The 23,127-nt window shown below is 36.9% G+C and overlaps 3 protein-coding genes across 5 annotated transcripts; 2 read left to right on the forward strand and 1 right to left on the reverse strand.

The window, feature by feature from the left end:
- Window positions 1-4,383: 4,383 nt before the first annotated feature.
- LOC136970870 (FGFR1 oncogene partner 2 homolog) lies at window positions 4,384-23,070 on the reverse strand. 3 transcript variants are annotated; one of them, XR_010880051.1, is made up of 5 exons: window positions 6,260-6,364; window positions 5,901-6,042; window positions 5,567-5,815; window positions 5,061-5,499; window positions 4,384-4,769 (listed from the first exon to the last, which is right to left on the reverse strand). XR_010880051.1 is itself a non-coding variant. In XM_067265373.1 (4 exons), the coding sequence occupies exons 2-4, from the start codon at window positions 6,033-6,035 to the stop codon at window positions 5,272-5,274; spliced, it is 612 nt and encodes a 203-aa protein (XP_067121474.1). In that variant the 5' UTR covers window positions 6,036-6,042; window positions 22,904-23,070; the 3' UTR covers window positions 4,384-5,271. The 3 variants fall into 3 exon arrangements, 2 of the variants coding, with proteins under 2 accessions (XP_067121474.1, XP_067121473.1); XM_067265373.1 differs by lacking the exon at window positions 6,260-6,364 and adding an exon at window positions 22,904-23,070 and having other exon boundaries at window positions 4,384-5,499; XM_067265372.1 differs by having other exon boundaries at window positions 4,384-5,499.
- LOC136970911 (uncharacterized) lies at window positions 16,634-17,434 on the forward strand. The gene has a single exon (XM_067265415.1). It carries the CDS (start codon window positions 16,634-16,636, stop codon window positions 17,432-17,434), a length of 801 nt encoding a protein of 266 aa, XP_067121516.1.
- Window positions 17,488-18,039, forward strand: LOC136970912 (uncharacterized). The gene has a single exon (XM_067265416.1). The coding sequence runs from the start codon at window positions 17,488-17,490 to the stop codon at window positions 18,037-18,039; it is 552 nt and encodes a 183-aa protein (XP_067121517.1).
- Window positions 23,071-23,127: the final 57 nt, after the last annotated feature.

Genomic DNA, 23,127 nt, shown 5'->3' on the forward strand with positions numbered 1-23,127 from the left:
TTTTGAATTGCTATTGATAGTAATCAAAGCAAAAACATGTAACATCCTACAGTTCTTTCGTGAAGAAAGGACTTTGTAGGAAAGTGTTCATTATGTTATTTCAAGAAACTTGATGTCTCATCAACTTTCTCGAAACAACATAACACTTACCGATTGCTTAACGAACTTCTCTATTTTATTAATGTTACGTGGAATAATCGAAAATCAAAGGTAAAAGCCTATAAATCCTGATATATGTTTAATATTGGAACTAGGGGATAAATAACTTCAATGACACGTAACATTACTTTTCAACGTAGATTTCCCGGTTGTCTCGTTCGCCTTATTGCTGCAAGAGATTGTCACGCTGCTTAACACCACCTTTGTTGTACGTTTGGGTTTGTAGACCAATTGCTTTCTGTCATCTTCAAGAGTTTCTGGCCAAGAATAGGACATATATAATTAACAAAGTTCCAAGGATTAATTATGTTGATTAAATAAATATTATGACCATACAAATAATTTTGGGTCTTTGCAGAATTATCCTTTTTTAATTGTCCAATCAGAGATCAACTGTTTTTTACCTAAGTGATATTGTGAAGAATTGTGATACTGTGTTCTTTGCGTCGGATCCTCAAAGAAAAGGTCGGCGTCAATTGTATTGTATGTATTTTTTAATGTCATTTGTCGGTTTTAAGTTGTTACCATCTGTCTCTGATTGGACAATTAAAAAGGATAATTCTGCAAAGACCCAAAATTATTTGTATGGTCATAATATTTATTTAATCAAGGACATATATAACTTCACTTGGCACCACCACAATCAAGAGGTTTGATTTTAATAAAATACTGCAATATACTGTACTTGGGCAATTGCCCAAATGTTGTATTGCCCCTTATCCTACCAGCCCAGGAAAATGAATGCCTCCTGGAAAATTTTTTATGGGAAACTGGCCCCTATTTAGATATTACACAAGTGAAGCAAACCCAAAAAACTACATAACCAGCCCCTTGTTGAGACACCAATCTATAACCATGCCTAGTGGTTTTATCCATTTGGCCATTGGTGGGCTCTGATCACGTGACCCACTATTCGATTATCGAGGTGCAACAAATTCTATGATGATACAACGGATGGGCTGAGAAGTGCACCGTATTAGCATCCTCGTGCCAACGTACCGAATTAAGTTTCATATAGGTCCTGTTGGAACTACGTCGTGACATTGTGGACCTAGGAACAAACTCCAGCACAAGTAAATTAATATGTTAATAGTATTTGTAATTATGAAAGATATGACAATGCTGCATAATGTAGTCCAAGGAGAGAATGGGCAGAGGCAATCTGGACAGGAGACAATAGTGACAGAAGGAAAAGGAGACTGCAATCTCAGCACACTAGAAGAATTTTTTCAACCATCCAACTGCCACAAGTCATTTCCTGGCATCTAACCACACACTCAAAAAACTGATGTCCTATTTTGGATATATCTGGCCTTAACCAGAAATGAAGTAACAAAACTTCGCAGACAAATATCTCACTAAGAGTCACAATTAGATACGGTTCTTTTGATTTTTTGGTCATCCGGCATCAAGTCTTCCAACTTTTTGTCTTGGCGGTGGGTGGGTGGGTGGGTCTGGGAGTCCTACCCACCTCATTCAGAGCTGCAATTTTGCTCAGATGTTTTCTACCCAAGATTTTCCATTAAAATTTGATCACTTATTTTTTTTCAACCATTCCACCAACAGTACCAGTACCAGATTTGAGTTTGCACTATTCCTTCTCAACAACCTCCAAAAACTGAATCTGTAGATCTCCATTCTTTTCTAGTTCAAAAAACTCAACTCATAAAATGCCAAAAGTAGTTGTAATGTGACAAATTTTAACATGACTGATATATATGAGACACTTTCTTGATGACTGCAACAAAGTAATGCATTTCAGGATAAGCTTCCCTTCTCTTCTCAGCAACCCCTTGCAGAGCATGAACTAGACCTATCAAATACATCACTTGGGGATAACCTTAACTCATCTATATTAGTCAGTAACATTCACAAAGGATTTAAGGACTAATTAAGGACATGTGCTTATGAGCTGTGACATCTTATGTCGGGGCTGTGTGAATAAATGAGGCAAGACAGGCAACTGTCTCAAATGCCAAATTGGAAGGAATACAGTAGAGAGTCGTTAATCCGAACCCTGGTAATCCAAATTGCCGGTTATTCGAACGATTTCCAGTCGGACTGTGTCGTGCTGAATCAAAAGTTTTTGATACTAGATTTACTTCTAAAGTATAATTTTCATGTTTTTATATTCTTCAATATATTTTGTTTGTTTGTACAAAATAAAGAAATAATTTTTAACAATACAATAGCCTCGATTATTATTAAAAATTTTCGTTAGGCTTAAAATCGACGAAAATTCAACACGAAGCGACACGCAACGGAGAAAAAGTTGAACATCGGACAGGTTAATATATTTTTTCGTGCATAATCGGTTATCCGAACAAATCACTAATCCGAACCACTCCAGTCCCCAATTAATTCAGATTAATGACTCTCTACTGTACTGAAAACAGCTTCGTAATGTTTATAGAAATACAAAGTGAGCCAAAATTCCCAGAAAAGAACCATTTTTTGAAAAAACTTTTTATGTAAATAAAAGTTATAGCTGTATCATAGCTGTTTTCTGATTCCTTGGGCTTTGAAAACACTATCTCAGATGATTTTGGACGTGTCCATCATGTTCCTGCAAGCGCAAATATACAAGCACCTGTTTGTATCGTGATTTGAGAAATGTTATTGTAGATAGCAGCAATGTTCCTTTTCAATGACTTGGCTCGCCCTGATTAAGTGCATTAGCACTGCTCTTAGGATTGCCTCGGGAACCGTAATTGTTCTGAGACGGACAAAGGGACGAAGGTGTTCAACCCAAAATTTTTCGATTTTGTCCCTCCATTTTATCAAAAGATCTGTTGGAAACCCATAAAAATTATTTCCCATGAACTTGCTTCCTCGTTGAGGATGATCCATCGAGTTAGACGTATGTCACCCGGAACTTTTAGAAGTAATTCACGTATTGGACACCCGACCCTTAACAACGAGATTCTGACCTCATGGAAAAAACCCAAGTGGAAGAATAATACGAAGGAACGATGACAAAGCCGGCAGTCGTCGTTTGGTTAGCCATTGCGAGTTCAACCCTGAAAACCTTCCCGCAATCTCCCGATCTACTTCCGAAGTGACCCCACCTAGAAGTCCGGGACTTTATACCATGGACATAGTACCATGCGGATTGATTTATATTGTGGACTGTTTATTCCGTGGATTGCGAACCTCTGAGGAACGTACCGTCTCGGATCGTGGATACCCGACGGCTCAAGGACTCTCACATCTCCTTAACCAAGGTATTTATCAACTCACGAATCATTTGTAAACTCTCTCTCTCCATGTATCTAGGAATACGCCATTATTAGCTATGCGTCGTGCTGTAATGTTTTTATACATTTTTATTAAAGTTATTCTTGTTACTTAGCCAGTGTCCCGAGTGACTCACTTCCTCGGATCTCCTACCTCCACCTCCACCGCGAACATACCCGCTCACCCGCGTCCGCTCGCGTGACGTAAAAACTCTGCGTTGTGATTTTCGAGTCTTGATAGATTTGGTGGTGTCACATCCTGACGAGGGGTCAAAGAGACTCCGACCCTCCGGTCACAGTTCGTAACAGCCCCATCCCATGAACTTCTACAGAAAATCCGTTGGTTTCCACATTTGGAATGTCTGCAACTATTAATGTGGCTATTAAATCCAAATTATACGGATTATTTACCTTATGCTTCATAGACCATTCTCGACTAGTAAACTATATTTGTCTGACATAATTCTTCTTTTCCACATTTTCTTTGACAAACTATATTTAGAAGCAAGCCAACACAATCATTTATCAGAGGTGGCAGTTTTTCTTGCAAAGTGCAACAAAATAATATTGTATCATCATCTGGAATAAATATATCCTGTAGGAATGGAGACAAAGTTGATTTCTTTTGTCGTTCTGTTAGTGCTTAATATCAATGTACTGTACTTCGTACCTGAAATTCCTGTCACGATCCTCGGGCCACAAACTGTTAACTTTGTTCATCACAATTTTGTTTCTGTTGCTTACATTGCAAAAGAACTGTCTTTTTAGACAGTTCTTTTGCACGAGCCTAAAACTAGATAGGCAAAATTACAAATAGTAGAAAAAGGCAAAAACAACAGGCTGCAGACATTTTCATAAAGTTTTGGACCACAATGTTCATCTTTATATTCTTATTCTTTTCTAAAATGTTCTCATAATAAATCTGAAGTATATATGAAATTATAAATCAATAAACATTGAAAAATACCACATAATATAAATTTATAAGTTTTTATTTAATTAAATAACTTTTATTGCAAACATTCAAACTTATCATGAAATACAGATTTATTCACCAAATATACTGGAAAAAGAACATGATTGACAATATATTTACAAACTAAAACTTTGAATATATATAAACATATTACAATTATAATAACAATTCACAAAAAAATCTAAAGAAAGCAATATGCAATTTAAATAATTTTGCAGCCTCGCTTTTGTTTGGGCCTAATATTTAAATCTGTGAAAGTGAATTTGACTAAAGTGATTATCGCTAATCATTCCCGAAACTCTTAAGAGCGACCTATTTACAAATCTTGCGGCTACATTTGTACAAAGCGATATATTCGTCCTCCAAAATGGCAGTGTATATTGTTTGGTTTCTTTTCCCTTCAAAAATAATTACTGGAATTTAAAGATGATATAAAAAACTTTATAGATATTTTTTAAATTTTATTTACATTAATTTAAAACTGATTTTTCTTTTAATGACGTTATAAACTGCCGATATCGATGGCAATGAATATTTCATTGAATGACCAAAAAAAAATCAATAAATTGACTTAGAAACACAAAAATCACATTTTTCTTTTTGAAGATTAAATATGTATCTTCTGATTTTTAAATTAGTAATATACTGTACATTTTATCTAAGTAGCATATTTAGAAAACATTTTGTACCTTTTAAATTCCTAAATAATTTTTAAAACAATATAAATTCATTAAAAGTAATTTGCTGCCTTATTAAATACTTCTCAACTATTTTTTTTCTCTGATCAGGTTTCTGTAGTGATGACAACATGTATAATATACAGTATAGTAGTGTGTAATATACAGTAGTAACATTAATTCATGCACTGCAAAAATGCAATTCTCCCAATCAATAAAATGGTCATGTGTCGGTCTGTACTTCTTTCTCTGTGGTATCCGGTGCATTTGATGGTCGTCCTAGTGATCCCGAAGTGCGACTTATTTCGAGCAATTCTCTCAGCCCTTTGTTTTCCGTTAAAAGTTGTGTCAAACGTTCCTGTTCGTAAGCATAATTACCCTCGTCTATTTCTATGGCTTGTTTGATAATTGCTGCCATATCACAAATTCTATCTGCCTGTTCTTGTAATTCCTAATTTTAAATAAAATGTTTATTTAGTATATGTTATATCTGCTTACGCGACACCTTTGCAACCTACCTTATAATTATCTAGTTCGCCCCAAGCGCGATCAACCGACGTAGACTGAACGAGTTTAGTAACTTGCTGACGATATTTGCTCATGATTAGTTCCAAAACAGATTGATATTCTTCCAGCATATTTCTTAATTCACGATTTTCCTGCTGGAGTTCTCTAATGTGTCTGTTCTCTTGCTGAATATTTAGGATCAGAGAAGAACGGGGACGCTGCTGAATAGACGTGTTTAATTCGGCCAGATCTTCGTTATACTACAGTAAATTCAATATGTAATTTATTAATATAATTGATGATTTATTGGATAAAAATAATATCAAATAAAAATTGATTACGAACTTCATTCATGCTTTCCACCGTTTTATTGAGTGACTGCGCTTGAGCAATTATAGTATCTGCAGTATTATCGTGGTCTCGCAGTCGGGTCACCAGACGCTTGGCGTCGTTCAGAATTTGATGCACAGTCAGAGACATGTTTTTTCTGGAAAGAAATAAAAGTATAAATATTATAATTAATGAACTTTACTTACTTAAATAGTCTACATAACACATGAAACATTGCCAGATAGTTAACATTAACTTAAATAAACTGAATACGTAACAATACAAAATTATTATTAACACACAGTATTTAGTTAATAGTGACAATTGTAATTTTAAAAACAAAACATTGTGCCGATTTTTAAAAATGTGACTACCTGGCAATGTCAATCATGTGAAATCTTCTTATTCTCAAAAGGAGACTCGACCAACACATGAAGTTATCACAAGTTGATTGCTCTCCTTGTCTTGCCAGCTGAACAGAATCTTAAATATGAAATTTTTCATATTTTAAATAAATAAATAATATACTTAAATTATTTTCAAAATTAACCTTTATAATTCTTTGAAATTTTTTGTCATATTATCATAACTTTACATTGTTTACTCCAACATTATTATATTCTAGTATGATTAAAACTGATTAACTCTTTGGTTATGTATATAATCTCCTGCAGGTAAAATTGAAAAAATGAAATAATATTCACTCACTCATTTTTTTTCATTATTTTTAAATCCATATAAAATTAACAAATTCCAAACCGTATGTGAAGCGTGTAATGCCATAAGGTTGTAAATGCCATTTTTCTCAAAATATGTTTTATTGAAGAAATGAATTTTAAATGCAATGTTTTTTTCTACAAAAAAAATATTGTGACGATAGTGGCACTCTAAGTGGCTATATTTTGAAGCTGAATTTATGTGCAAGCCATAACGTTTTAAGCGCCAAAGTGCAAGCCACATGACTTTTGGTGCATAAAATGTTACGGTTTACATTTACATCATTTTGTTATTCCAATTTGTAACGCAGTGAGTTTTTTACGCAGAACCGGATAACTGAATGCCAGTTTATTAATAGTTAACGTGTATCACCTTATTATTTGATATTTCAAAATGATATTCAAACTTCCATTAATCTTTCAAATTTGAAGTTAAATACATTTTAACTTTTATTACACTAAATTAATACCTTGTTGTTTATATTTTCATATGTTCATAATTATATTACAATTGATAAAGATCACAGCCCAGTTAAAGTACCAAAACTGTGGGCCCAACATTGTTGAAGCCAGGAAGCAGTCACTAATAGATTATTGCCAGTTTTTAATGTTAAAATTGATATTGAATTTGTAAATTGTGTTTAATAATTTAAATGTAAGTTTTTGGTATTCAAAACTGTTTTTCAGCTGTAGAAACATTAATTTTATGATTGCAATTGTTTTGGCATTTACAACCTTATGGCTCTAATCCTGTTTTTAAACTTTTTTGTTTCCTTACCATCATACTTAGGTGTTTGAAATTAAACCCAATGTTTTATTCCAAAGTGTAAATTGTTAAAATAATTTTTATAGCATTTGATTAAAGTTTGTTCATTAGAAAAAGTATTTTTTCTCTCTCCTGAAAAGTTTGTTTTTTGGCATTTACAACATTATGGCATTGCATGCTTCATGTTAAGAATTAAATAGGATTCTCAAAATTGAAACTATTTAGATCTATCTGCTTAGTTTGAGAATTTTTGGAAAAGCGTTTTCTCAGTTTTTAACACTGTCTGCAGAAGATTGCATGCATAACCAAACAGATTTGGTCAGATGGCTGAGCAGTTAAGATGTCAGCCTACTGCTCTAGGAACAATGATTAAATCCAGATGGGTCAAAAACCCCCCAAGAATTTTTTGGAGGGTGGTCCATCAGATATGTCAGGCCTAGGGAATTCAATCCCAGCCCTTATTTCTAATGCCGGGATTATTTCAGTATTGAGGGTTAATAAAAAATAAGAAAATCTTACAGAAATCAGCTTTTTAATCAACAAATTAAAATTTAGACAAAAATCAACATATTTTACTAGCTAATCTAATCACTAACTAATCAGACTTAGAGTCAGACTAACAGAGTTAAAATCACTCAGTCTTCATGTTAAAGTTGTTCTTTTTCAAGCATCAGTGAGATATTTTTAAACTTACATAAATTGAACAAACCTTTATGTAACAAACTATGCAAATAAACATTGAAAATTAACAAAAATCTCTCTTAACATCAACTAAATAGACAACTTCCATGTAACAACCTAGTAAGTAGGTAGTAAAGTAAGTTTCTTAGCAAAAAATATTTAAAAATATTAATCAGTCACATTTTTCTTAAATATAAAGAAAACTAATCTAATAGGAACATTCTAATTTGAATTGCAAAAATGATCTGATGAATTTGAATTGCGAATATGATCTGAGAAATAACAACGCATCCAGTGTCTCATCACCAAGTCTGCTTCTCATTTGTTGCACATATATGCAGCTACTGAGAAAGCACATTCAAGTTCGATGGAAGTTGGAGAAATCATTAGTAAATATTTATAAGCCCACTCTAGGTTATAGCTCCAATTAGAATTTGAAGACTCATACAGGTTCATTTCTTTCTTAACAATTTTGGAAAAATCATTTTCATTTAATGCTTCAGGAAACATCATTTTCATGCTGTTTTCTATTTCCAGCTGAAGCTTTTCTTTGAGAGTCAAATCACTTTTTTCTGTATTTGTAGGCTCAACTTGCATATTTTGTTTTTCCTCTTCTTCATTTTTTCTACCATTTAATCTCTCAATTAATGAAACAATCTGGTTTTTTTTATCAGACCTCGCTTGGGCTTGAAAATGTACGCTTTATTTCATCATCGTCAGCCAAATAGTCACTACGAGGATTTTGTAGGTAGCATAAAATGCCACTCAATTCATTTCTTTGACGATCTTTCATGCGCTTTTGTAAATATATCTTGAATTTAGAAGCCAAATCGGAACTATTGTCATTTAATTGCTTAAAAAGAAACTTAAGGGCAGCGTCAGCTGTGCATAAATTCGCATCAGTGCGACAGAGTGCTTCTACAGTTAATTTTACTGGAGCCAAGACTTTAATGATTTCATTGATGAGTTCGAAATCAGATTCTTCAAATTGCACTGAATTATTCATATCTATATATAGCGCCTTTCTGACGCTAACTTTCAAATTTTGTGTTACAATTTTGTTTAATCAACTACAGTGTATTCAATCCTTATACCCCGTTCGCACCGAGCATTTCAATCTAGATTGTGACTAAGGTCAGCGACTATGCCTTGGTGCAAACACCCTCGACCGTTTCAATCTCGACTGAAACGACGTTCAATCGCGATTGACTGGAGAGAGTTCTTGAAACTAGATCCAGTCATAAGAGAGATCCCACAATCCCACACGCGTGAGAAAATACAAGATGGCTACAGAACACGTGTCGGGCTATCGGCAAAGAAATAAAAAAGATGTTTGGAGAGACGATGACATCTGTCTATTATTAGATATATGGCAAGAAAAAGTATTTATTTCTAATCAAAACTTCCATTTTGTGTGTTGGTGTTTGTGACTTACCGAGTAGTTATGCCAGTTTTATCATCGCTTACAATAGCCGGGTTATTCTCAAGCGAGTTACCTGTGCGAACAGCACGATGTTTGAATAGCGACAGTCACAATCCAGATTGTAGGTAAATCGAGATCGAAGTTAGTCGAGGATTGTGTGCGAACGTAGTATTAGAAGCTCTAAATTTTAATATAGATGAGTTCTCGAGCATATTATTTATGTTCATTATTCAATTTAAATTAGATGCAATGACGAGCGGCTGGTGGGAGTGCTCACTTAAGGGTGATGATATTGCCCCATTGAATGACTTATTAGAATTTTTGAAGGTCATGTTAGAACTCTACAGCCAACCAAAAGTGCTCTAGACTGTGCCAGAAAATCAATTGGCACCCGTGAAAATTCAAAAATACAAAAATGAAGTATATTACCAGGAAACCCAGTGAGAATTGCTTGCCTATCATTTTAAGATACAAGAGATTTCAAAATATAAGAAGTTTTATATTGAAACGATAGGAAAACGTTTGTAAAAAAATGTTTATTACAAAATTCGACTTTACTTATTTTTTTTTGTTTGTACAAATGTTTGAGGCTCCTTGATAGTCGAAGCCTAAGCAACAATTTACATAGCTTTTTACTTGTAAATCTAACCCTGATAGGACAATGTCAAAGCTGATGTTTTTAACACAGAGGGCACAAATATGCATAGAACGATCTCGCTCACTTGCTTCGATACCACATAATGACGTATCCCGCTAGCAATAATTGTTCTGCTACTATAAAATTTCTCGATAAACAGCTACAAGCAGCATATATCATTATATCGGGCAGTAATATATGATTAATTTTACATTACTAGTTACAAGCGACCCAGATAAAGTAGCCATTTTGTAAAAATTCAGCACCCTCTATAGTTCATGAAAAACGCAAATACACAAACAGAGATTGAACATTGGAATGAAATTAATATCATGAATTTATGATTCAACCGAAAAACAACAAAATAGATTATTCAAGGTTTGTCAATGATGAATATAAGAAATTATAACGTCATAATCAAAACATAGTTAATGTTATATAGTTGTTAAAGCAGATATGCAAGCTTATGAATGTAAGTTACATACGTGTTACGTATGCATGAAACCTCATACAGTTTACGGAATCCATGATAAAAAAGGTATGCCTGTAAGATGATTAATTTGGTTCTTAAACACTATAGGGTGTGGACACAGACACTTGGCAATGTTCATCTTAGTTTATTTTAGTTGAGACTTACACTTGTGTTTTTGTGCAAGTTTTGGGCTTTATTAGGCCCCCTCCTCAGCCACCTTGGGATCACAGATCTTAAAGGTTTTTGCTAAAAAAATTTTTAAGATTGTGCATTTTCAACATAACAGATGGTCTGTTCTGGATTCTGACAGAAGACTTGATAGAACTAAAAACTTCGCAAACACTATAGCCAGGCACCTCTTTTTTAAAGTATAGTATGTAAAAGTTTTTTAAATGTATTGTATGTAAAAATCTTTGTTTTTAACAATTTTAGTTGACTGAAGAGAGGCATATTAGGCCCAAAACACAAAATGTATATGCGTATCAACTAAAATAAAGATGAAAGGAAGCCAAGTGATCACTAAATTACACTGCATTGTGTGTGAGAAACAATAGGAACACGGTACGGTTTCAAGTTATCAAAAAAAAGAAATATTTTCAATTATTACAGCATTTCAATCAAAAATGAGAAATTATCATCAGAACAATAATAATACAAATATAAATGTAAGTTGCAAGTATACAAGGAAATAACAGAGCAATACAAGGCAATCTGCTTTTCTAAATTTATATTTAATATATCAATTAAATCAATAACTGTTCCCAAAATGGAAAATGTCTAGATTATAATCAATGTAATATGCAAATAAAATCAGTAATATATAAAATAAAGTTATTTTTATAATATGTCTAAAATGTTGTCTAGTGAATAGTTAAATCTAAGATTAATCAAATAATAATAACTAAGCTATAAGCTGTCATTCTTTACCAATATAGAGAAACAGTACATACAATTTCTGTAAAATGAATGTATAATATAGTGGATTTCTCTTCACAATTAGTCCTACGTATCATAAAATGACATTATAATGGTATCTATGTAATAAAAGGTTGACAGTAAATATTGATTTATGATCGATGCCAATCAGATTACACGAGTGAACATGGGTAATACTGTACATTATCCAATCATCAATGCACGCACAAATGTTTTCAATAGAAGCTAATTAGCATTGCAAATGCATAGAAAAACACTTCTATCAGCATTATTTTCCATTATCTTGAAAGGAATGAATTGTCAAAAAGTCTATTAGTGATGTCATGTTACAATATTTCCATAATACAATGGATCCTGTAGAGAAGATTAATTAATATTTAAAGCAGAAGACTACTGTATACTAAATAAATATGAACAAAAAGATAGGTAAAGTTCTATAATTTATTCACAACTGTAACAAAATTAAGTATAAAATTTAGACTTGTTCTAACACCAAGAAACACATACTGCTTCAAAGCACTACAAACATTCATCATTCTGAGAAAAGTTCTAAAAATTCAAAAAGCAACCAAAAATTTAGATTGCCAGAAATTAAATAATTGATTTTAGAGAAGATTTATTTCAAATAAAAATTAAGACAAAATCACATACAACAGAAAAATATGTTCTCTCCTAAATAAAATCAAAATCTGTTAGTGCTATCAATTACTCTTTTTTCATAATCATTTAGTTTCGATGAAAACCATAAAATATTATAGCAGTATTGTCAGAATAAAAGTTCTGACACTATAGTTTTGAAATTAGCTATTTCATAAGATATTCTGTATACTTGACATTATAACGCTGAAAGACAGTTTCAATAACAATACATTCTCAAATATACCACAAATGTTAAAAAACTGTGTTCAAATTAAACACAATAAACTGACTTCTTCTGATAACACTGTAGTGCGTAACACAGAGACACAGACTAAAACCTTTTACAGTGTTGTATATGATAGAGAACAAACTAATGTTTTTGGCCTTCACTGAGGCCTTCTTCAGGTTGAGAACTAAAAGTCATCCCCACCAGACCGCCAGAACGGTGTTGCCCCTAAAATAAACAACATATGTGTCGCATTTTACTCCTGTACTCGGCACTGTTCGAATTCTTCGAACAGGTACCTCCACGGATGCATGACAAAGTCCCCGTCCTTAAAGTTGATGCAGGTGCCTTCGACACTGGCTTTATATATCTCCCATGCCTCCAGGTGCTATATGTGATTGTAGCGGAAGGCACGCCATATTAACTTCATGTGTGGGAAGTGTGCCCGAATTTCCGTGTCGGAAACGAACGTCATAAGGGCTGTGGTGTGCCTATTGTTTTTGAGGTCCGACTGATGCTCCTATAACAGTTTCTGCATAGAACAAATGGTTGCACCAATGTAAGCTAAATCCCTACAGAACCTATCGTCTCTGATGGGGATGGAATAAACCCCAGGGGCCCTGTCATGATCTATCGCATCCTTAGCATTACACAGCAGGTCGTAAATCGTGCCGGATCTCCTATAAGTTATACTAATATGACACTGTCTAGCTATCTCCCTGGTCAAGCTGCTGGCAGTAATGAACAACCATGCACCTGCCCCCTGTAACAGGATGCTGAGTGCCGCCCGTCGCAGACTGGGTGCCCAGAACGCGCTGTGGGGTAGAACGGTTGGCATAAGTGCGGGCTAGGCTGCGGACCAATCCTTTACTGTAGCCATGCACCACAGCAATTTCCTCTAAGCGCTTAAGCTCTGCCATGATGTCACACCAGTTAGTGTGGTGCGTGTAAGCCCTCCTGGTTAAGGCCTTGAAGGCCGTGATTTTGTAAGCAAAGGGGTCGGATGAGCTTGCAGGGATATATAGCGGCATGTAGACTGGCTTGTGATACATACTCGTTACAATATTGCCAGCACAGAGGCGTATGTTAACATCCAAGCACATACGGCACATGGAGACATGGGAGATATATAAAGTCAGCGTCAAAGGCACTTGCATCAACTTTAAGGATGGGGACTCAGTCGCGCATGCGTGGAGGTAACTGTTCGAAGAATTCGAACGGTGCTGAGTTAACGGCTTCAATACAGATATAACTTTGGAAATGTATTGAACCAAAAACTGCCGACCAATAGCAGGTAATCCAATATACTGGTATAACACATGATTAACAGTGTATCTTCACCACATTCCAGACTTTTATATATATATATATATATATATCTAGACATTCAATAGCTAGACATACAAACTTCAATTACTTTGGTTTGCACTAGATATTAGTACACTATGATCTTATTTGGACTCATATTTCCGTCCTAATCTAGCAGAAATATCATGTATCTATTCTTCAATACTTTTAATATCATTGTGAAAATATATTGAAAACTTATTACATTAATTCTACTTTTAACATTAAATTTTTTCTGAAATATCAGAAATGTTTTGACATAAAATTTATTATATTATGAAAACCACTTGTTATTTTACATCAAGTACAAAATTACTAAAATGATTCCCCCCATAATCCAAAAATTAGTTACAAAGATTCACTCAGGAAACACAAGGTTGGACAATGTTTGAGAATTTTGAGACAAAGATTGCATTATATTTATCAACAGTTTAATAGACGATCTATAAAATACAGATATACTATAGATTACTCCCTATGGAATTTCGGGATTTTAAGTATATATCCGAACTTGGGGGACTGAGACGAATTCAACAATACCCTACTTTTGGACCGGAGACGAAAAAGAAAAAAGTTGTCATACTTTTTTTGGTGATCGCGCGATGATCGGGAGTCACATTGCTCTCTCTGCTAAGCCTATCGTGTGTTTAACAGGCAGTCTGGCAAGTCAGCCATATACTTTCAACAGAGGCAGATGTTGATCCACGAGTACACTGATCATCTGCAGTTTGAGTTAAGTCCTTTTCGCACACCATCGCAGTCCTTGACCTCGGGGCCTGCAGCCCCTCAGCTGCTGACACACTCACTATTGCTCGCAGTCGGCTAGTACTATGCGTCGCTATCACGGCTTGTCCAACAAACCTAACCTATCCCTCCAGGAGATGACCGTCACCACCAGGCAGCAGAAAAATCTGAAATAGCATGGAATGCACTGTGAAAGGCAAGAAATTGTAAATATGATAACTTTCATATTTTTCGTCTCCGATCCAAAAGTAGGATATCGGTGAACTTGTCTCAGTCCAGAGTTCAGATATACAGTAGAGCATCGATTATCCGACCCCCGATTAACCGACTTATTGGTTAACCGACCGCGTTCTAGTCGGCAAATTCAAATGTCTGCTAGTGATGTGGTGCTACAATATTTAGTTATGTCTTGGCTACTTTAATATTATTTTTGTTAAATTTTTGCATGTTTTAGCTGGCAGCACTGGCTCGACCATGAAAGGGAGGCTAGTATTTAAACTAGGCCTAATACACTATACTAATAATGTATTTTTTCATACTTTTCAGATAATCGATGCTCTACTGTATACTCAAAATCCCAAAATTCCACAGGGAGTAATCTATAGTACAGCCTACTTGTGTATGGTATTAAAATTGTATCACATCTGCCTTTTTAAAAAATACTGGATGGGTATATAAAATCACACTATTCATTGACCTATTGAAATATTGTCCACATAGCTTGTGCAGCCTATCTAAGCACCCAAAGGTTTTGAGTGAAAAGGTTGTATAATGCTATATTTCAAAATGAAGAAAATATGTTATTGATTTCATGTCATTGACCCCTTATATCCATATACCAAATAAACAAGCTGACCTGACAACAGCCAAGATGTAGCATCGTGTTGCCATCAGAATTTGTTTTGTTACCATATCACTGACTATTATAACTCAACGGTTGATTCTGCTTGTCTCTGGAAATTTGCCTAGTTGGACATCCCTCTTACATTAATTGTATATGAAAACTACTTCATTGTTCATTTGCACATTTCTACTATTAGTAATAGCAACACTTAAAATTCTTCTAACAACATTTCAATTGCTTATTTTCTCCCAGTTATTTCATTTCCATTTTATTTTCAAGACTTACATTTTAGGTCACAGATAAAAAATAAAAAGATGACTTATTTTCAGCAATTATAGGGTAGATGTACCAGTTTTGGCCAGTGTACCAGTTCTGGCCAGAAAACTAATTTAACTTAAAAATATTATCACCACATATTCAAATCTGTTCAATGAAACAAACTTTTATTGTTAACTGTTCACACAGTTAACAATAAAAGTTTGTTTTATTTGTGATTATATTTTTAAGTTAAATTTGTTTTCTGGCCAGAACTGATACTACACTGGCCAAAACTGGTACATCTACCCTAGTACATTAGAATGTAAGTGAAAATGTCCAGTCAATTGGAGAGACATGTTTTCACTTAGTCATCAAGTCAATAAAAAAACTTCCTTGTAACAAATTACCTAAACTATTAATGTCAAAGATTTTATTTTATATAAAAATAGAGACGTGTGGCGATAGCTTTGGTCGTAATTCCAAAGGCCACCACCAGGTGGAACACTGAACCCAACAAACTGGCAGCCCAATCTTCGACTTCTCTCGGCTTGTGACTTTACTTTGGGTGTGGACCTCGCCGTGTATACGCGTGTTTTCCATTCTATGTCCGACTTGTACTGTACAATCGCGCCATAAATCGCATATGTAATAAATTTAAGTTTTTTGTATGTAGTCTTGCTTTGTATTTCGTAAGTAATTAAGTACATGCAGTGCTACAAACTGGTGACCCAAACGTGATATATGATTTATGGTGCCCACTATCCGAAGAAGGACTCTACCGTACGACATGAAAGCTCAATCCATTTGCATCGGACACAAACGTCAGACATTCATTTTTTTTGAAACTGTGTAATCGTTCATCTAGACCTTCAAAGAGTGTAACCACGGATATTTTTCGTCGACGGCCGACGGTTCAACGAAAAGGTATTACCATCCTTCTTTGTTCTTGCGCCACGTGCCTTTACGCGCCATCTTTCTTTGTCCTCTCGCCACGTGCTGAACTGCGCACACAGCATTTACGGATAACCACCTTCACACTGCTACAACTACGCTAAAATCATGGCTGAGGCAGAAAATAACGACGATCACCGTCATATAGCACGCGTCGCGATCAGACCTCTACCTTTTTGGAAGAGCAACCCCAGCTTATGGTTCGCACAGTTAGAAGCGCAATTTTCCATTTCCAACATAACCGCCGACGACACGAAATTTAAACACGTCGTTGCGGCGGTAGAGCCGGAAATCTTAAATTCAGTGCATGATCTAATCCTCAACCCGCCTGAGCAGAATAAATTCGCCACTCTAAAAGCTCGCCTTATCGACATCTACGCTGAGAGTGAGTCCTCAAAAATCAGAACGCTTCTTCAAGGGTTAGAACTGGGAGATCAACGTCCATCCTTCCTCTTAACACGGATGCGCGACTTGGCCGGTAACCATTTCAGTGAAGATCTCTTGAAATCTCTCTGGCTGTCGAGGTTACCTCACAATATTCAGGCCATTTTAGCTGCATCAAACGAGAAACTCCAACAATTAGCCGCCATGGCCGACAAAATAATGGAATTAGTCTCCCCCGCACACATCCAAACTGTAGAACATGACTCTGTCGCCATTTCCACCCTGGAGAACCAAGTTGCGGAATTAGCCAAACAGGTCAAGAACCTCTCCATGTCCATCAACAACCCGCGCCACTCCTTTAGACGCTCCAAATACCCTTCTAACAACACGAGGCACCGCAGCAAATCACGTCATAGTCAACGGCAAAGCACCTCTGAAAACGGCATGTGTTACTATCACGCTACCTTTGGGGCGCAGGCAAAAAAATGCAAAGCCCCTTGCTCCTTTCTACCGGCGGAAAACTGACTGGGCGGGCACTTACGGCCAGAAGTCGCAACCGCCACATCGACCGAATCACCATGGCCGACCCTACTACGAAATATAAATTCCTAATAGATACAGGCGCCGACATCTCAGTGATTCCAAAAAGTCCCAACACATATTTAAGCAAACCCGAGAAGCTAGTCCTCTTTGCTGCAAACGGGACACCTATTCCAACTTATGGCACAAAGCTATTAACACTAAATTTTAATTTAAAGCGGAGTTTCTCATGGCCATTTGTAATCGCTGACGTGACCCAACCCATCATAGGAATTGATTTTTTAACTAAATTCAACCTACTGGTGGACGTCAAAAACAATCGACTAATCGATGGAGTCACGCAACTTGAGTCTCCTGGCTGCCGACAGAACCGTCCCACAACTGTCACTAACATCACCGCCGTGACTAATGACTCTCCCTACCACCGCATTTTGGCCGAGTTCACTACTATTACAAATCCGTCGATAACTCCCAAAACCAAAAAAACGCCAACCACTTTCCATCACATCGAGACCAAAGGACCACCTGTCTTCTCGAAACCCAGATGGTTACCACCAGATACACTCCGAGCAGCACGTAAAGAATTCTAATTCTTAATGTCTCAAGGCATCATCAGGCCATCCAAAAGCCCCTGGGCCAGCCCATTACACATGGTTAAAAAGGCAAATGGCCAGTGGCGACCATGCGGTGACTACCGCCGTCTCAATGCTATAACCGTTCCCGATCGCTACCCTGTTCCTCATATACAGGACTGTACTCAACTCCTTGAAGGCAAAATCATTTTTTCAACACTGGATCTAACCCGTGCCTATCATCAAATACCAGTCTTCCCCGAGGACATTCCAAAAACCACCATAACAACCCCGTTCGGCTTGTTCGAATACGTCTATATGCCTTTTGGCCTACGAAACGCTGGCCAAACCTTCCAGCGATACATCCACCAGGTCCTACTTGGCCTCGACTTCTGCATCCCCTATTTCGACAATATATTGGTCGCGTCCAAGGACGCAGATGAACACAAGGACCATCTCCGCCAAACGTTCCTCCGCTTGCAAGAACACAGCCTAAAATTAAACCCATCCAAGTGCATCCTCGGAAAATCTGCAGTTCCATTTCTCGGCTGCATGATCACATCGTCAGGAGTAAAGCCTTTGCCATCAAAAACCAAGGCCATCAACGATTTTCCTCAACCTAAAACTGTCGCTGAGCTTCGTCGCTTCCTAGCCATGCTCAACTTTTATAGACGTTTTTTGCCAAATGCAGCTCAAACTCAAGCCCCACTACTCGAATTTCTCAAGGATTCCAAGAAAAATGATAAACGCATCATCTGCTGGAACGAATCTGCTCTAAACTCCTTCAGTCAAAGTAAAGCAGATCTCACAAATGCAACGACTCTTGCATACTATTCGTCACACGACAATCTCTCTTTAATGGTAGATGCGTCTAATGTCGCCATCGGCGCTGTACTACAAACACACACTGCTGAAGGAACTCGTCCACTAGCCTTTTTTTCGCGGAAGTTAACGCCTACCGAAAAAAAATACAGCACCTACGACAGGGAGCTGCTAGCTATATACTCCGCGATCAAACACTTCCGCCATACCATCGAAGGTCGAAACTTCGTCATCTTTACGGACCATCGTCCTCTCACCTTTGCGTTCTGCCAAAAACCAGAAACTTGCTCCCCACGTCAGCTGCGACATCTCGATTACATTGCGCAGTTCAGCACCAACATCAGGCACGTCACTGGCGCGAACAACATTGTGGCAGACACCCTTTCTCGGATCAACGAGATTCGACTTCCTGTGACAGACTTTACCGCCATAGCGGAAGCTCAAGCAAACGACAATGAACTAACTGCACTCCTCACGGACGGTAAAACATCCCTCACACTACAGCCACTTCGAATCAGCCCATCACTACAACTATATTGTGACGTAAAGGACAGCAAGGTTTGCCCATATATACCTCTCCAATTTCGCCGTCAAATCTTCTCTTCCATGCACAATTTGGCCTATCCAGGTATTCGTGCCACGAGACGTCTAGTCCAAGATCGTTTCGTGTGGCCTTCGATGCAGAAGGACATCGCCAGCTGGACCCGTTCCTGCGTAAACTGCCAACGGTCCAAAGTGAATCGGCACACCAACAGCCCTCTTCAGAGATTCGACCTTCCATCCAATCGGTTTTCACATGTGCATCTTGACCTCGTCGGACCACTTCCACCTTCAGATGGATATACCTACCTACTCACCTGCGTAGATAGATTCACGAGGTGGCCGGAAGCTATTCCCCTCCACGACATCTCTGCTGAAACAGTCGCTCGCACCTTCGTCTCTCACTGGATCTCCAGATTCGGCATTCCCTCCATCATCACCACCGATCAAGGCCGACAATTTCAATCTCATCTGTTTGCTTCACTGACAACTATGTTGGGTATCCAACACATACGCACAACTCCATACCACCCATCAGCAAATGGTTTAGTTGAACGATTCCATCGTTCCCTAAAACAGGCTCTCAGATGCCACCAACAACACTGGACAGAATCTCTTCCAATCGTCCTCCTCGGCCTCCAATCAGCGTTAAAAGACGACATCAATGGTACTTGTGCTGAGATGGTGTACGGCACAACCCTTCGTCTCCCGGCAGAGTTCTTTCATCCTTCGCGGGAACCGTCAGCAGGTCCACCATCCTTCCTCCATCGCCTACGGTCCACAATGCAGTCGCTTATGCCGACTCCAACATCTGCACACGTGAAACCTTCACACTTTGTTCATCCAGCACTCGACACCTGCTCCCACGTTTTTGTGCGGAGAAAAGGTCAGAACTTCCCTGACCTCCCCTTATGACGGCCCCTTCCCAGTTACCACGCGGACACCTAAGCATTTCACGATTCTAGTCAACGGAAAAACGACAACAATTAACATCGACCGACTGAAGCCAGCATTTTTAGACAGCGAGAACGTCAGTACATCGCCAAACTCGTGCAGGACAACACGTCCAGACTCCCCAGAGCGACCAACAATAAACGCTCCGAGTGACTCTGCACCTACCAACACAACGACGACAACATAATCTGGAAGACAAGTCAGATTCAACCCCCGATGCCTTTAACTTCGTACCTACGGTACTGGGGGGGGAGTACTGTAGCGATAGCTTTGGTCGTAATTCCAAAGGCCGCCACCAGGTGGAACACTGAACCCAACAAACTGGCAGCCCGATCTTCGACTTCTCTCGGCTTGTTTGTGACTTTACTTTGGGTGTGGACCTCGCCGTGTATACGCGTGTTTTCCATTCTATGTCCGACTTGTACTGTACAATCGCGCCATAAATCGTATATGTAATAAATTTAAGTTTTTTGTATGTAGTCTTGCTTTGTATTTCGTAAGTAATTAAGTACATGCAGTGCTACAAGAAGTTTGTAAAATAGTTGTAATAGAAACTGAAGACAGCCCAATTAAAACCAAAAACAGTTTTTGGTAAAATAAAGGTTTTTCCTAAGAAACAGTTATTTACAAATCTAAACGATTAAAATAAAATATTTTAAAATTTATACATAATTTATTCCATATAACATAACACTCATTATATTACAAGATTAAGCTACACTCCAACCAAATGCTGAATTCTATTGGGCTAGAAATGGCTAAATACTAAATAAATTATGCAACCATTGAATTATATTTTAGAATTTTTCCCTAAAACTGAAAAAATAATCCCTAAAGCAATTGAATTAAATTTCATTTTGTACTTTCAAATTCTGTGCATCTATAATTAATATATGGATATGTTAGACCAAGATTGAAAAAAATTATAAATCTCCTCCTTTATAACTATTTCAATATTAATATTTTCTTCTATGATTTATATGAACAAAATGTTTGAATTTTAGTTCATTTTCTTCAAATGGTTGGCACTTAAATAAATGGATGTAATTTTATCAGAAGTGAGAAAAGTTCTGTGTAACCCACAAGTATTTTTGCCCCCTATTCGAGATACCTTACAGTTTGCACAGGATAAGTCAGTAATAATAATGCAGCTCTATTCAAATAACGTCCTTCCATAAGAATACAATCAAACAGTATACACTACAAATTACATTTTATCCATGACAGACGAATCTAGCTCACAAAAAATTAGGTGGCGAGGGAATGATTAGGAAGGTTAGGAATGATGCCAGACATACCCACCGAAGATTTCTAAAGCTTCAATCCAGATTCAATCTGTCAGAATGAAAGACAGACATCTCCATCAATTCATTTATTTTGCCAACTTCTACCCAAACTACCCACAAAGAAACAATATACTACAAAATCCTATTAAATTCCAAATTTTTCACAGCATTAAGAGAAACTCTTATCATAAATTAATTATAAAATAATAATAATTCTCACATAATAGGAAAGTTAGAAAGATACAAAAGCAGCTCTGAATCAGGTAGTTGAACCTTATCAAAGCTCAATAGAAGAGTCCTGTGTGCATAGTTTATAGCTGTAATAAGGCCCCAACCAACTCATTCCTATGAATACGGTTTATGGCTCCAATAAAACCACAACCGACCACAATAAGATGCAAACTCCAAATGCAGGGTTTTCCAACTTTGAAATTGAAGATGTCTACAAGCAAAAAGTCAAGAAGCCATACCCATAAATGAGATCCTCGGCAAGATATTCATCTTCAAAGTTCAGTTTTTATTGCAAACTGGTATATTGCCTATTCTTCATGCTCTCCTTCGGCCAAGTCCGACTATCGTTCTCCTGGACTGACGACGCTCCACACGCAGTCGTGCACTTTGGCACTCGTACCTCGGTACCCGCACCAAGAAGACCACCACACCCCAAAAACTACATGACGTCGAGCGAACTGCCAGACGCCGGCATAGTGACACGGACTAAATAGTCTAATGCAACCCCAAAGAAAGCGAATTTCAGGGCTGTTTCTGGCCAAAGGCAACAGGAAGAGGTACGAATCATTTGACTCCGGCGCTCCCACCAGTACAGTCTATGGCTCTGGTAACGTCACAATCGTCTCATCTGGAGGCGTAATCACATCCCGACCACCCGGTTCAGAGCCACATCCGTACTGTTAAAAGATACATTTTAACATGTGTACACACAGATTATTTAAAATCAACTTCTACCAAGCACAATTTTGGAAGAACATATAGAATTTCGAGTGCTTTATTACGTCATTTAACTGTAAATCATTATTGTATCCAAAATCTCTAACCGATGACATATGGCATCACATATTCTGGTATAAATATAAAAAAGAAATAGTCTAGTGATTTAACAGAATAAACCTAAGCCGACGATTTCCATTTCAAAGTGTGAAGATTTACATTTAATTTAGTTTATTATGCAGCTAATTACAATTAAGAATCGTCATTAAAACGTTTAATTAACGTGTTAAGTAGATTTTTTTCCATAGAAAGAAAGGAAAATGGAGTCGTACCTGTTTACTCTCTTCCTGTAAAGGAAAAAAAAATGATATTTACACAAAAACCAAACGATTTATTTCAATAAATTACGTTAAATTCATTTGTTTAACGTTAAGGCGATTTTCGTTCGATCAATTCCCAAACATTCGCAGCCGACATTTACCACTTTTTTTTCTATTCATTTCTAAAGGTCAAACGAAGAGTTTCGTATTTATTCAAAACACTAAATAATTAATTT

This window comes from Centruroides vittatus, unplaced genomic scaffold, assembly GCF_030686945.1.
Source record: "Centruroides vittatus isolate TY-2023 unplaced genomic scaffold, ASM3068694v2 contig_221, whole genome shotgun sequence".
Lineage (NCBI taxonomy): Eukaryota > Metazoa > Arthropoda > Arachnida > Scorpiones > Buthidae > Centruroides > Centruroides vittatus.